Source organism: Octopus sinensis, unplaced genomic scaffold (genome assembly GCF_006345805.1).
Source record: "Octopus sinensis unplaced genomic scaffold, ASM634580v1 Contig15837, whole genome shotgun sequence".
NCBI lineage: Eukaryota > Metazoa > Mollusca > Cephalopoda > Octopoda > Octopodidae > Octopus > Octopus sinensis.
The window spans coordinates 35,905-52,705 of NW_021833945.1; the positions used below are offsets into that span (position 1 = coordinate 35,905).

The 16,801-nt window shown below is 36.9% G+C and overlaps 1 protein-coding gene across 1 annotated transcript in view; it reads right to left on the reverse strand.

The window, feature by feature from the left end:
* Window positions 1-16,260, reverse strand: part of LOC115230586 (PDZ domain-containing protein 8-like) — a gene marked incomplete at its 5' end in the record, with an annotated part of 47,853 nt that extends 31,593 nt beyond the window's left edge. Inside the window, 3 exons of the mRNA XM_029800727.2 lie at window positions 4,102-4,245; window positions 14,121-14,216; window positions 16,070-16,260. Of these exons, the coding sequence (XP_029656587.2) occupies window positions 4,102-4,245; window positions 14,121-14,216; window positions 16,070-16,260 (431 nt within the window). The remainder of the gene's footprint in view (window positions 1-4,101; window positions 4,246-14,120; window positions 14,217-16,069) is intronic.
* Between the last annotated feature and the right edge of the window lie 541 nt (window positions 16,261-16,801).

A 16,801-nucleotide genomic window follows, 5' to 3' on the forward strand; every position in this document is an offset into this window, starting at 1 on the left:
TGGTAGAATAATGCAAACACTAAAGGGTTAAAGGTAGCAGATCATTTCTGCGACTTAGGGAACCAAATTAGTAGTGGGGAGGGTGCACAGAGAGTGTGAAAGCAAGAATAAGAATAGGATGAAGGAAATTCAGAGAGCTTTTACCTCTGTTGGCTTCAATAGGTTTCTCTCTCTGAGTGAAAGGAAGACTGTATAATGCATGTATACGGACAGCAATTCTACATGGTAGTGAGACATGGTCCCTGAATGCAGAGGACATGCAAAGGTTAGAATGAAATGAAGCTAGTATGCTTTGCTGGATGTGTAATGTAAGTGTACATGTACGACAGTGCTAGTGTTCTGAGTTAGAAGTTAGGGATAAGAGGAATTGTTTGCTGCGTGCAAGAGAAAGAAGACTGTACTGGTTTGGTCATGTGATGCGGATGAATGCTGACAGCTCCATAAAGAAGTGCCGATCTCTCAAAGTAGATGGAACACATAGAGGTAGAAGACCCACGAAGACAACAAATAATGTAATAATAATGAAATTATTGTATACAGTGTTCAGGAACACCACAACTTGTCAAAAGTGCATATAAAGCATATGCAGTAATGTACAAATGTCTGGAAAGTGAACAGTGTATGAGTCAGATACATGCTTGCGTGTGTATGGAGGGGAGAAAATCAGGTGTAGTGTTGACGAATCTCAGGAAGCATAGAAGTTTTGAAGGATGCAGTGCTCCAACAACTAACAACTGATGCCGGCAGTCTGTTCCATGCTTCAGTAACTCTTAGCGTGAAAAAATGTTTCCGAAAGTCATGGGAGCTGTGCTGTTTTCTGACTTTGTAAGCATGTCCATGGGTGTTAGACATGTGGAGTTTGAAAAGGTGCTCAGAGTTATTGTTTGTAAGATGGTTAATAATTTTATGGGTGTCTGCCAAGTCAGCTGCCAGACGTCGGAGTTTCAATGTATCCATGCCCAGGGAAGTAAGGCATTCAGAATATGGCAAAAAAAAGTACTAAAGAACAACCTCAGGACGCTGAACCTTCAGGTGAGATGACAAAGGACAGAGATGCCTGGCGCTTATTGTCCTCAAGAAGACCTGTACACCGCAGCAGAAGGGTTAAGATCAATTCCTCTGGTGGTGTAAAGCACTCATAGTGATGTCACATAAAAGTGCCCGGCACATACTGTAAAGTGGTTGGCGTTAGGAAGGGCATCCAGCCATAGAAACCATCCCAAATCAGACTGGAGTCTGGTGCAGCTCCCTCACCTGCCATCTCTCATCAAACCATCCAGCACACGCCAGCAGCATGGACAATGGACATTAAATGATGATGCAATACAATTAAATTTGATGGTGGCCAAAAGATCCAACGAGATAAGTTTTAAAACCAGAAACCAAAATAAAATATGTACCAAAAATAAAAAATAAAAATTGATAAACTAAATTATCAGAATCCATACAATATCACACTAAGTGTCTTGCTGCATTTAGTTACATTCCTTTACAGTTTGAGTTCAAATTACGCGAATATTCATTTTATCTTTTAGCCCTTCATGACTAATAAATAAAATGAAATAAAATAAAATTTAAAAAAAAAACAAATGAAATAATAGGAACAATTTGATATTTAAATAAGGTAATCTAGATATGAATGAAATATTAATAGCAGACACGGCTTAGCAGTCTCCAAGACTGGTGATATTGATGCTAACGCTCTCGGTGCATTTCTCTTCACTTTTGTTTTAAACGTGAAACAAAAATAGGTTACTGTGACATATTTTTCAATTTAATATTTATATTTGCAATATACGGTGAAAAAAAGGTCACTGTTTATTTAAATACTAAAAATAATTGTTAAAGCAATTAAACAAATAATATTTTAAGATAGTTGCTTATTAACAAACAATGCAATACTCTTAGACACAATCTCAACACAATTTATATAATGATGATACATGCATGTGTGTATATCTATGTGTGTGTGTATATATATATATATATATATATTGGGGCAGAAATCGTTATGAATCAAAATCTTGAAATTATGAGGCAAGACACCTTTTATCTTTATTTAACAAGCTGGTTTCAGTTTCCGTCTACCAAATCCATTTACAAGGCTTTGGTCGGCCCGAGGCTATAGTAGAAGACACTTGCTCAAGGTGCCATGCAGTGGGACTGAACCCAGAACCATTAAACTAATTAAATAGTATTTTAAGACACATCACTGACAATAAGTGACTTGTACACAATGACAAAATTTATAATAGCATAAAGTACATATAAAAACAAAAATATATCGAGAAAAAATACACTCCTTTAGAAACCAAAAATGTAATTAATGTAATTAAGCAAATATTTTAAGAAATAATAATGATGAAATTATTGTATACAGTGTTCAGGTGCACCACAACTTGTCAAAAAGTGCGTATAAAGTATATGCAGTAATGTACAAATGTCTGGAAAGCGAACAGTGTTTGAGTCAGATACATGCTTGCATGTGTATGGAGGGGAGAAAATCAGGTGTAGTGTTGGCGAATCTCAGGAAGCATGGAAGTTTTGAAGGATGCAGTGCTCTGACAACTAACAACTGATGCCGGCAGTCTGTTCCATGCTTCAGTAACTCTTAGCGTGAAAAAATGTTTCCGAAAGTCATGGGAGCTGTGCTGTTTTCTGACTTTGTAAACATGTCCATGGGTGTTAGACAGGTGGAGTTTGAAAAGGTGAATACCTGACTTGTATATATTTACAAGACAATCATATATAATGATCACAATGTAAGTATTTCTAAGTATGTAACCAGCTCTTAAAACAATCTTTTGGACCAATCTAATAAAGAAAAAACCTTGAATAAAAAATTTCAATTGTAACATATTTTAATAAAAATGTTGTTTTTACATTTTGAATGCTGTCTATTCAAAACTGATAAGTCACGCTTTAAAACTACAGAAAAGTACAATGCAAGGAAGTGCATTGTGAGCAGTGGTGCATAACATCCGATACTCTGGTTGACTATCAGATGTTAGACAGTGATATCCATGCATTACATAAATACATACAATCTATGCATCCATCCTGCCACACAATGTGCCAGTGGCATGTAAAAGACACCATTCGAACGGGATTGTTACTGGCATCGCCTTACTGGCACCTGTGCCGGTGGCATGTGTAAAAGATTCGAGCAAGGTTGTTGCCAGTACCTCCTGACTGGCCCCATGCCGGTGGCATGCAAAAAGCACCCACTACACTCTCGGAGTGGTTGGCATTAGGAAGGGCATCCAGCTGTAGAAACCGCCAGATCAAGATTGAAGCCTGGTGCGGCCATCTAGTTCGCCAGCCCTCAATCAAAATTGTCCAACCCATGCTAGCATGGAGAGCGGACATTAAACGATGATGATGAATGTGTGTTATACTGCCTAAACAACCATTCTCTTCCATTATTTCACACTAAAAGATTCATAGTGGTTTAACGTCCATTTCCCATGCTGTCATGGGTTGGACAGTTTTGAGAGGATCTGGCCAGCTGGAGAGCTGCACCAGGCTTCAACTGTGTTTTGGCAGGGTATCTATGACAGGATGCCCTTCCTAATGCAAACCACTTTACAAAGCACATTGGGTGCTTTTTACGTGCCATTGGCATGGGTGCATTCACATGGCAGCAACGTAGATGCATTTTATGTGGTACCAGCAGGTTTGCTTAATGTCAGCTGCACAAAACCTTACAGTATGAGGAAATTATCCAATTAATCAAAACAAGTGTGTGTGTGTGTGTGTGAGTGAGAGGGGGAGGGAGAGAGAGAGGGGGGAGAGAGAAAGAAAGAGAGAGAGAGAGAGAGGGGAGAGAGAGAAAGAGAGAGAGGGGGGAGAGAGAAAGAAAGAGAGAGGGTGAGAGAGAGAAAGAAAGAGAGAGAGAGAGAGAGAGAGAGGGGGAGAGTGCAATGCTGAATTTTGTTGCTTTACATTAAATACAACTTAGCCATTTGCAAAATAGATACTGATAAAATAAAAATAAAGGGAGCAATGTAATCAATTAAAATCTCTTGAAAGGGTGGTACCCCATTATGATCTTCAGTCTGATGATTGGTGCCGTTAATGGAATGAAAGAGTAACACTCACATGTCCAATTCGAACGTTCTTTTTCCGTTTGGTCACTTTATCGTGTTTGTCTATTTTGTCTGCTTCCCTGCACCATAAACAAATATTTAAAAACCGGTGTTCTTCTTCCACATCAAATTCAAACATTTCATTCCAACAAGGATTCTATAAAAAGAAAAAAAAGAAAAAAAAAAAAAATATAAACAAGGAATAAAATTACAACAGCAACATCATCCATAATATCATTTCAAAACATTATGTTTATAGAGCTGAAGGTATTTGTCAGGTGTTTTTATATCAAAAGGGTTTAAATCTCAAAGGTATTTTTCAATGAAAAGACAACAATGGATTCTTTTCCATAGCATAATTCTATTATTCTATCATTGGTTTCAGTCAAAGGCTCTGGCCATGCTGGGGCACCAATGATGTATTTACAGCACGTATCAAAGAAACAATCTGGTACCTTGCTCTATCTAGTCTGGTACATGACTGACAAAACTAGATCTGGACCCCTGCATCAGTTAAAGATCTCTGTCTATTGATAAATAACTTCTTTTTTTTTTCCACCAGGCAGCAAATTTTTAAAGAGTAAACAATATCAAAAATCCAGAGTGGAAACCCTACAAGAGTCTGGCGTTTAATTTGATGTTCTTCTAGCAATCCCTTCAGCCAAACTGGTGCCAAGTTACCATTTCATATCAGTGAGGTCAAAAAGGGCTTGCATCATGAAGTTACTTCAATGCCATTGTAGGAAATGTGCTTACCCCTTCTCATGCTGGCTGCAGCTCAAATCATGGTTGACCAATGGCATGAAACTTCATAAGGCGAGCTGGCAGAAATGTTAGCACGCAGGGCGAAATGCTTAGCGGTATTTCGACTGCCATTACGTTCTGAGTTCAAATTCCACCGAAGTTGACTTTGCCTTTCATCCTTTCGGGGGTCGATAAATTAAGAACCAGTTATGCACTGGGGTCGATGTAATCAACTTAATCCATTTGTCTGTCCTTGTTTGTCCCCTCTGTGTTTAGCCCCTTGTGGGCAGTAAAGAAATAGGTATGAAACTTCATTGTCACTCAAGACAGAAGGATGCCAAGTTAAGGTGTTAACTTACTGATATTCAGACTGCACATCAACCATATCGATTTCACTCATCTTGAAGGGTTTATGAGGGTCATGAGACCAGTCCCTACCTTCTGAATAAAATATGAAAAATGTACAGGCATGGCTATGTGGTAAGAATTCCCAATTATATGGTTCTGTGTTCAAGTTCATTACATGGCACCCTGGTCAAGTGTCTTCCACTATAGCCTCAGACTGACCAAAGCCTTCTGAGTGGAGTTGGTAGATGGAATCTGAAAGAAGCCCATCGTGTGTGTGTGTGTCTGTCTCCTCCATTTCTTGACAACCAGTGTTGGTGTGTTTACGTCCCCTTAACTCAACAGTTTGGCAAAGAGATCAATAGAATAAGTACTAGGCTTAAAAATAAGTCCTGGGGTTGAATTGATCAACAAAAACACTTCAAGGCAGTACTCCAGCATGGATATATATTATATATATATATATATATATAGATATATATATATATATTGATATGTAGATGTCCACTTGCTGTACATGGTACAATCATGGTTGTTATTATTATTATTATTATTATTATTATTATTAATATCAATTTTATTGACTTTTTGTAGGGTATACATTTTAAGGAACTGAACTGTGGTTTTTTTTATATATATATATGTCTGCTTTAAATTTAAATGTGAGTGTACATGTATTTCCTTGATGTTAGTTATGGAACTAGGAGTCCAATATGGAAATATCTGTGTTTGTTAATTATACTGATATATTTTGTTTATATGTATTATTGTATTAATGTGTATATATATATGTGTAGAATTATGAGTGTCTATGCACACATTTTTATTTATATTTTATATTTATATGTAATTTTTTCCACACTTATATTAAATTCTCTGAAGAGGCCGTGAGACATCCTTGTTAATGTCTCATTTATACCTGCTTTATGGCTAATAGGTTAAATGAGACATACTTGTCCTCATGGCCGAAACAGCTGTCAGATATGATGTAATTGTATTTTATATTTCTATTTCCATGTCTAGTTATATTTACAATATATTATGTATAATGTCTTTGCTGTTATGTAATGGTGTAATAAAGTATTGATTGGGTATTATCTGATGGTTGATGATTGATTGATTTAAGTATGTTTCTCCATTTTCTTCATTTTGTATATATATATATATATATATAAGATATATATATTATATATTATTTTTTTTTGAATTTCTGAGCAAAAAATATGTAATAATACTGTACATTAAAGTCTATTTGCCAATAGGACAACATTACTACTTTTAGCCCCAAGAAAACATGATCATGTGTCAGAAGCCAGCTAGAAAAGATGTTTTCCTGAGGCTAAAAGATAGTAACATCGTCCTACATAGGACTTCCACACTGCATTGGTAAATAGACTTTACTATATATATATATATTATATATATATTATATATATATTATATATATAATATGAAGGAATATTATTCCAAACTTACAAAGAAAATTCAATTTAGAAATACTAAGTCAAATTTCACAAAAATATTATATATATATAAATTTTTTAAAAATCCACCTTTTATCAATTCAATAATGAAAAATTAAATTATACCATTTAAAAAAATTACATATTGTAGAAAGATTAAATATAAGATAAAACATAACAATGATTAAGTAATGTGCAAAATAGTAAATAAAACGTGTATGTGTATATATATATATATATAATTCATATTTTATATATTTATACAGTGAAATTTGATTTAATACTAAATCTAATTTTTCCCAGTAAGTTTGGAGCCATACTCCTTAAGCACCATCCGTCCGTGGCCGTCTGCCAGCTCCGTCTGGTACCTGTGCGGCTGGCACGTAAAAAGCACCCACTACACTCACGGAGTGGTTGGTGTTAGGAAGGGCATCCAGCCGTAGAAACACTGCCAGATCAGACTGGGCCTGAAGCAGCCTTCCGGCTTCACAGACCCCAGTTGAACCGTCCAACCCATGCTGGCATGGAAAGCGGACGTTAAATGATGATGATGATATATATGTGTGTGTGTAATGTTCCCCCATAAAAAGCTCTATATAGGTGCATGGGAGGTATAAACAAATGTCACTACCATACGAGCAGTACATTCATTTACAATCTTCCATGAAAACTTGTCTGCACATTGAAAATATCTTGCTTGGAAATAGATGAAGGTTGGTGAAAGGAAGGCCACTCAGCTGTACAAAATCTGCCTCAACAAATTCTGTCTGGCCCATGCAAATATGGAAGAGTAGACATTAAAACGATGATTATGTGGATTAATAATGGAACAGTGTTCAACATATAGCCATACTTATTTGGGGGACATGAGTGAAATGGCTTTAATGCTAAGACAAGATATCAATTACATCATATCAAAATTATAAATCATTAAAAGAAAGGAAATAGCACTTCATCTATCCAGCTCTAAGTCTGATTTAGAAACATCTGTAGATAAATGTTTCTAATTTAGATATATGGTCAACAATTCTGAAAGAAGTTAATTGGTACCATTGTTTTTACGTATTTGATTAATATATTATTTTATCAACCCTGGGCATGGATTCACTGAAGCTCCGGCGTCTGGCGACAGACTTGGTAAATACCCACAAAGTTATCAACCACCTCACCAACAACAACACTGAACACCTTTTTGATCTCCATGTGTCTGACACACGTGGACATGCCTACAAAGTCAGAAAACAACACAGCTCCCATGACTTTCGGAAACATTTTTTTCACGCTCAGAGTTGCTGAAGCATGGAATAAACTGCCTGCGTCAGTTTTGACTGCCATGACACTGCATCCTTTAAGGGCCTCATGCTTTCCGAATCCGCCGAAACTACACCTGATTATATATACACTTTAGATGAGTTGTAGTGCCCTAAGCACTGTACACAATTATTATTATTATTATATTATTATTATTAAAAGGCAAAATTGACATTGATAGAAAGTGAACTTTGAATGCAAAATGTTTTCATTTGATATTTCGCAATGATACTGCCAGTCCAGTAATAAATTCTAACATTGGCATGAGATTATGAATTTAAAGAAAGGAATCAAGGAAATTAATATATCTTTGTACATGTGGTAATCATTTCATTGACACAAAAAGGATAGAAGACCAAATTGATTACAGTAGATAGAGATCAGCATGTAAAGGGACATTACTGCGTACAACAAGAAATTTTGTTTGTTATCTTAGATATTCTGTCAGATTAGCATCTTATTAGATAATAGCTTGAAGCATTTGTAATAATCATTCATTTTAGCACAATGCAAGGGGTGGAGAAAATCAATTACATCAACCCTAGTGTTCAACTGGTACTTATTTCACCAACCCTGAACAGATGAAAGATAAAGTCAACCTTGACAGCATTTGAAATCAGAATGTAAAGATGGATGAAACGCCACTTATTTTGTCTGGTACTCTCGCAATTATTTCTTTATTGCCCACAATGGGCTAAACAGAGGGGACAAACAAGAACAAACAAAGGGATTAAATCGATTACATTGACCCCAGTGCATTTATATATATAGAGACATATATATATATATAAGGTGAGCTGGCAGAAACGTTAGCACGCCAGGCTAAGTGCTCAGCGGTGTTTCGTCTGCCGTTACATTCTGAGTTCAAATTCCGCCGAGGTTAACATTGCTTTTCATCCTTTCGGGGTCAATAAATTGAGTACCATTTACGCACTGGGGTCAATGTAATCGACTTAATCCCTTTGTCTGTCCTTGTTTGTCCCCTCTATGTTTAGCCCCTTGTGGGCAGTAAAAAAAAAAAATATATATATATATATATATATATATGTAAGGATAAGTATATTAAAAGGGGTCCGTGGCACAACTAATTTAAATAAAAGTGTTGGGAACCACTAAACTAGACCGCCCCTTTGATGTCGCTGACATTTGGGCTAAAATTTGAAAAGTTTTGATAAAGTAATTTGGTGCAATTGTTATTGCTCACTGCAAGGGAGATAACTACAGCAGCGATGGGAAAGGGTTAGGGCAAAATAGATGAAATTATCAAAACAATATTGTAACCATAACAAATATTGTTTTTCCTTCCTGTTTCCTAGACATGAGCCACAAATGCCATTAAAAAAAGTCACAAGTGATGTGTTATTCATATGATTAAGACATTAAAAATATATAAATTCAATATTATCACTACATTAAATGTTAACACTAAGCTAGTGTTTTTATCAAATTCCGCTGCATCATTTCGGGGTCTATAAAATAAGCACCAGTTGAGGGATCTTTATGGTTTGAACGGCAGTTTTTTCTAGCGGTGTAATATAAAATTGTCACCCATAATTATGACCCTAGTATCGATCTATTGCATTTCAATCTGTTTTAGAGTTAGGGTTAGGGGTGGGGGGAAGGGTATCTTTTTTTCTTCACAAATGTAAATAAACCCAATCTGTTTCTTAAATGAGGGACAGATTCATACGGCACAGAATGTTTTCACCTCAATAGACGTCACTGATTGGTTGAAATTGCAGAAATTGAAGAGAAAAAAAAACAACAATATCTTACAAACTATAGAATTTTCTCATAAAGCCAGAGAAAAAGATGTTTTAATAAAACCATTCTACCAGTATACGAAGTTTAAAAGTGTTTAGTTACGTGGAAATTATTTTTAAAAACTGCCTTCAAGCCGAAAAGATCCGGATTTTTTAAATATCCCTTATTTTGAAAACTATCATTCAATGATATTTCAAAAATTTATAATTAGCATATTGACGGTTTATGACACTTTATTTTAACAAGAAAAAAAAAATATATATATATAATTCACAATATGGGGAGATAAGCAGGGAAAGGTAAATATCAAAAGAGGGATCTTTGAAGGGGACAGTTTGTCGCACCTACTATTTGTTGTGTGCATACTGCCACTAACCAGCATTTTAAGGAAGATATGTGTGGGGTACATGCTAGGCAGGGTGAAAGTAAACAATCTGTGGTTTATGGATGACTTGAAGCTAAGACTGAAAAAGAAAATGAGAGTTTGACGGCAACTGTGCAGACAATTAGCAAAGATATTGGCATGGAATTTGGGATCGAGAAATGTGGTGTAATGATTCTTAAGGGGGGGGGGGGAATCAGTAAAAACCATGGGATCAACCTGGAAAGTTGTGAAACTATAAAGGAAATCAGAGAGAAAGGATATAAGTACCCGGGTATAATTGAAAGAGAAAGTGGAATGAACACAAGATGAAAGAAATGTACAGGAAAGAGTATTTGAGGAGAACTTGGCTTGTGATCCATTCGAAGCTAAATGTTCATTATAAGATTAGAGCAATTAACACGTGGGCTGTTGGTTTGATGAGATATGGGGCAGGAATAGTGTCTTGGAAGAAGAATGAATTACAAGAGGTAGACCAGAGAACACGTAAATAAATGACAATGAACAAGGAACTACACTCCAAGAGCAATGTGTCAAGATTTTATGTAAAGAGGAAAGAAGGAAGACAGGGATTGGTGGGTTGTGAAGGTTGTGTAAGGGAAGAGGACAATAGCTTGGCTCGGTATGTCAAGGGGAGTAAAGAAGAAATGATTGAAGCAGTGAAAATGTAGGGAACCTTAAAAGTGAACAAAGTTGTAGATCCAACCAGAGAGCAGATGAAGGAAATTTAGAAGGACAAGAAAATGTATAGTCAATTCTTGAAGAATAAAGATGAGATTTATTGGAATAGAATCTGGCAATGACTGCAGAAAGGAGACTTAAAAGGGCCTACTGAGGCATTAGTGTGCAGCGCTCAGTATGAGCACAAGCCAGAGGGAGTAATGGAAAACGAACATTACAAAATACTCTGAGATTTTAACATACAGTGCAACCAAGTCATAGAGGCGAAACGACCAGATATCGTGCTCATCCATAAAGATGAAAAAGAAGCAAAGATAATAGATGTTGCAACACCAGGTGATTTGAGGGTGAAATGTAAGGAAACAGAAAAGAGTTAGAAATACCAGCCACTGTGGGCTGAGATAGGAAAGCTATGGGGCATGAGGAAAATAATGGTGATACCGGTGGTAATTGGATCATTAGGAACAGTTTCCAAGGGCTTTGAAAAACATATTAAGAATATTGGAGCTGCTGTCAGGCTCAAAGTGATCTAGAAGACGGCATTGCTGGGTACAGCTCACATTTTAAGAAGTGTATTGTCTCTTTGAGTCACAGGAGAAGGCACTACTTGAAACCTTTGGTGATTAATTATTGCCTGCTTTCAAGTAAAAAACAATTAGAAATTTAGAACTATCCGAGAGTCTCTCATAATAATAATAATCCTTTCTTCTATAGGCACAAGGCCTGAAATTTTTGTTGGGTGGGAGAGGCAGTCGATTATATCAACCCCAGTGCGTAATTAGTATTTAGTTCATCGACCCCCCAAAAGGATGAAAGGCAAAGTCAACCTCAGCAGAATCTGAACTCAGAATGTGAAGACAGACAATGCACTACAAACTTTTTCCCTGAATATGTGCTGCTGAAATTTGTGTGCGCCAAATAGGCCCTTATGTCTTTTACCATCAAATAGGGTACGTAATAGCCCTAACAGTATATACAATTCAGTGGTTCTCAACTGGCTGCATATGGCCCTTGGGCTATAAGATTTTGTTAGAATTTAACTGCAATAAATTTCTACAATATACAAAATATTAAAATTTTTAATACAATTCCTAATAATATCTAATTATAAAAAATATGATTTTTTTAAAACATCGAATGGTTATAAGGGTCAAACTGAATAAAATAGGAATCAAAGGGGTCATAGTTTAAAAAATGGTTGAGAAACAGCGGGATAATTATGATCAGTTTAAACTATTAAGAGAGTTATCTCCCCTAACTGCGCAATGCCAGAAACACTGGCATTCGAAATGTGAAGTAGAAAACTTAAGGGTCCAGAGAGAGAGAGAGTGAGGGCATAAATACACCTTATGCTTTTCAAAAGTATTTAAGATTTTTTTATTTTGTGCGAGATTTAGGAGGTAACATTACTCGTCAAAACGTTGTTTTTGGTATTCCAAGTAATGTTTTAGCAGTAATCTACACTAGGCACAAGGTTTGAAATTTTGGGGGAAATTGGACTAGTTGATTCTATCTACCTCAGTATTCAGCTGGTACTTATTTTATATCAACCCCAGAAAGGATGAAAGGCGAAGTCAACATTGGTGGAATTTGAACTTGGAACCTAAAGATGGATAAAATGCTGCAAATCATTTTGTCAAGTTCCCTGACGATTACACCAGCTCACTGCCTTACACATACAATAAAAAATAATAATAGCGAATCTTGTCAATTTTAGAGTAGGGGTAGCAATTATAGGAAAGGGGAAAGCTAATTACATCAATCAAAATCAAATTCAATGACTGGCGTCTGTGCTAGCAGGATGCAAAGAGCACCATACGAGCGTGATCATTGACAGGGCGGCTAACTGGCTTCCATGCCAGTGGCACTTAAAAGGCACCATTCGAGCATGATCGTTACCAGTGTCGCCTTACTGGCACTTGTAACATGCTAGTAGGGTGCCAAGAGCACCATCTGAGTGTGATCGTTGCCAGAGCAGCCAGTGGCACGTAAAAGGGCACCATTAGAGCGTGATCATTACCAACGTCGCCTTACTGGCACCTGTGCTGGTGGCATGTGTAAAATGATTCGAGCGAGGTCGTTGCCAGTACTGCCTGACTAGCCCCCATGCCGGTGGCACATAAAAAGCACCCACTACACTCTCGGAGTGGTTGGCGTTATGAAGGGCATCCAGCTGTAGAAACTCTGCCAGATCAAGATTGAAGCCTGGTGCAGACATCTGGTTCGCCAGCCCTCAGTCAAAATCGTCCAACCCATGCTAGCATGGAAAGTGGACGTTAAACGATGATGATGATCAACCTCAGTACTGAACTAGTCCTGAACAGATGAAAGAGAAAGTCAATCCAAACAGAATTTAATCTCAGAATGTAATGAAATGGAAAAAATACTGCAAAAAATTTTTCTTCTAACACTAAAGGTTCTGCCAGTTTGATACTTTAATAGAAATAATAATAATAATAATAATAATAAAAACAAGAGCACTCAGAGAGCACAAAACTCCGCCAAGGCAACACCAATGTCCTCTCAACGATTAGCCAGAGGTGATTTTTAAAATAAGAATATCTGAAATAAACTTGACAGGCTCTCACAAATGAGTGTACTAAAAATTCATCTCACCACTCTCTAAAGTTAAGAAAAAAAAAAAAAAAAAAAAAAAAAACAGGAAAAATAACCCAGAATCCTTGTCCAGTACCGGATTGATCCCAAAATCTAATCAGTTCATGCCAATCATGAGGCCAAACATCGCTGAAAGTTTCATCCGAATTCATCCAGCAGTTCTTGAGATTTTTTCCAGGGACAAACAAACAAACAAACAAACAAACATGACTGAAAACAATACCTCTGCTTTCGCTAAGGCGGAGGTAACAATAAGTTTCAAATTTTGGCACAAGGCCAGCAGTATTGGGGAAGGGGTAAGTTGATTAAATCAACCCCAGTGTTCAACAGGTACTTATTTTATTGACCCCCAAAAAGGATGGAAGGCAAAGTTGACCTTGGCAGAATTTGCTCCCAGAACAGAATGTAAAGATGGACAAAATGGTGCTAAGAATTTTATCCAATATGCCAACCGTTTTGCCAGCTCACTACCTTAATAACAATAATAACACAGGTGTTCTTACTCATAAGATTAAAATATCCACAATTCATAAAAAAAAAATTGTATTATAGTATTATTTCATGAGTTAGGAACTAGGTGTGTGTGTGTGCACATGTGAGAGAAATGGGCCCTGCATAATTTCCCTTTATCACATTTCATTTGCCAAAACATTGTTGGACCCAAGACAAGGTAATGTGCAGTATACAATGAAATACATAAAAAGAGGAAAAATTAAGATTGCTTACTTGACTAGCTGATACAAGCCTTGTTCTATTAACTTCAGTCAAATCTTCTTCATCTTCAAACTCTAAGAGACTTTCAACATCAAACTGATCTTCCTCCTGAAATATTTCAAACAGAAAAACTATTTAGAAAACTATCTTTTTTTTTTTTCTAAAGAATTTATAGAAATTTTTGAAAAAGGCACCTAGTATATGCTTAACCCTTTAGCATTCAGGTTACTCTGACAAATGTACTGTTTATTTATTCACATTGTGTAGAATTAATTAGATATTATCCTGTAGCTTTATGATTCCAATGATACAATTGTATATTTTAAGAATGACATTTTAGGGTTGGTGTGAAAGGCTAAATTGGGTCAGTTTGAACATAAAACAAGCAGAATATTTTGGCTGGAAAAACCAGTTTAAATACTAAAGGATTAAAGTGGTTGGCATTACAAAGGTCAACCAAGTATAGAAATCATGCCAAAACAAGCATCAAGTAGGTTGCAGTTCTTGGACTTATTGGATCCTGTCCAACTCAATTCAATTCAATTTTTATTGGCTCAAAAAGCAAAAGCAAGGCCATGTAGGGGGACAGGGAGTTATGTACAGGGAGGGTGTTCATAAAAAGAGTTCAGGCCATTTCTGGTCAAGAGAGACTTTGAACCGAGCGGTCGTCAGCATCTTCACTATCTCGTCCGGCAGCTTATTCTACGGATCCGCAACCCAGACGGAGAAAGCCCCTCTCCTTTGATTGAGATGAATTGTTGTAGATAGAGCTTTTCGGAGTTACCCTGCAGCCCACACTCCAGAGCAGGAGTGAATAACAGCTCTTTCGAGAGGTTACACTTTCCGCTTATGATGTTGTGAGCGACCCATGCTAACATGGAACATATGTCTGCTCAATCAAGCCTAAAATAACAATGTAATCCTAGATTAGATTCCTAGATACATTATGTCTCAACAGAAAAGGTCATGGCTGGAACACTTTATATAGACGTGCTCAATCAAGACTGGCCTAGAGTTAAATACCAAGGAGAGATACATTGTTTAGTCCTAATCCTAGATCCCTTATGTCATAATAAATGGTATGGACACAGCCAGAACACCTTTCATTATAGGCCTGTTTGTCCAGGTCTCGGATAAACTCAGAATGGCAACAAAAGTAAGCATATAAATATGGTTGCACAACCTATTAGAAAGAACAACCAAACTTCACTCTGGAAGGACACAATCTTGGATACCCCTCCAGAATGCTAGGGTGGTTACAGAGAGAATGCCTTTGATCATGAATGAGCTGGTACAAAGAAAATTTTAAATAATTAAAATTTCTTCATTCACCCAGAATCCAGATACAAACTAATTACCAAAAACAGAATAACTACCAAAATAAAGGTTAATAACCACAAATTTCAGTCTTTCTTGCAGTGCCGTGGTTTGTGTCCTTAAGAAGGATGCCAACAACAAAATATAAGCTCTTGATCTGTCCTCCCAAGATGGACAGGTCAAAGGATAGGGGCCAGATTTATATGGACCACTTTCTCCTACAGATAAAAATGGATTTGTGTAGGACCAATGCCCTTGTCTAAAAGAAAAGCATAGTTACAGAAGCATTGGTGATAATGCAATAACCAAGAAGACCAGGGAGAAGAAGAGAGTCTCTCAGTAAACATATGACAGGATAGCAGAAGTTACAAGGAAGTAAGGATCCAAATAGAGAGAAACCAAAAAGACAACCCAAAGTGAAGACTAGTGGAAAAAACTCATTGATGGTCTATGTTCAATAGGAAGCAAAAGACTTAAGTATGTAAGGGTTAACAGGAATATTTTTAGTTTAAATCTCTTGATGCTTCCAAATCCAAAATCCAAAAATCAAAGGAAAAAAGAAATCACTAAAATATTTATGGTTCATTATTAATTCAGCAGATTAAAAAAAAAAAAGAAAAAGAAAAGAATTAAATGATACATACGCCTTTACTAGATTTCCTCATCATAATAGGAGGTTCTATTTGGGTGATAAGTTGTGAAGCCTTAACTTGTGGCTGTCTTTTAGGGGAGACCATTGGAGATTTACTCTCACAGCGACTTGTATCAAAATTCCTTACTTCAAGACGACGAGGTTCAATTTTATCAACTGGCTGGATCTGGATCTCGACTTTATCTACAACACAAATGTAGAACATATAAAGTAGGAATTATAGAAACAATAACAATGATACTTTCCTAAGTATGCACAAGGCCAGGAATTTGGTGAGAAGGAGGTTAGTGAATTGAACTGACTACAGTACTTCACTTGTACTTTATTTCATTGACCTCGGAGGCACAAAAGGCAAAGTTAAACTTGACAGGATTTGAACTCAGAATGTAAAGAGTTGAAAGTAATACCGCAAGACAACTTTCTTGAAGTTCTTACAATTATAACAATCCCGCGTCGCCTTACTAGCACTTATGCCTGTGGCATGTGAAACATTGCGAGTGAGGTCATCGCCAGTGCCGCTGGACTGGCTCCTGTGCAGGTGGCATGTAAAAAGCACCATTTGGGCGTGGCCATTGCCAGTTCCACTAAACTGGCCCTCGTGCCGGTGGCATGTAAAAGCACCCACTACACTCTCGGAGTGGTTGGCGTTAGGAAGGGCATTAGCTGTAGAAACTCTGCCAGATCAGATTGGAGTCTGGTGCAGCCATCTGGTTCACCAGACCTC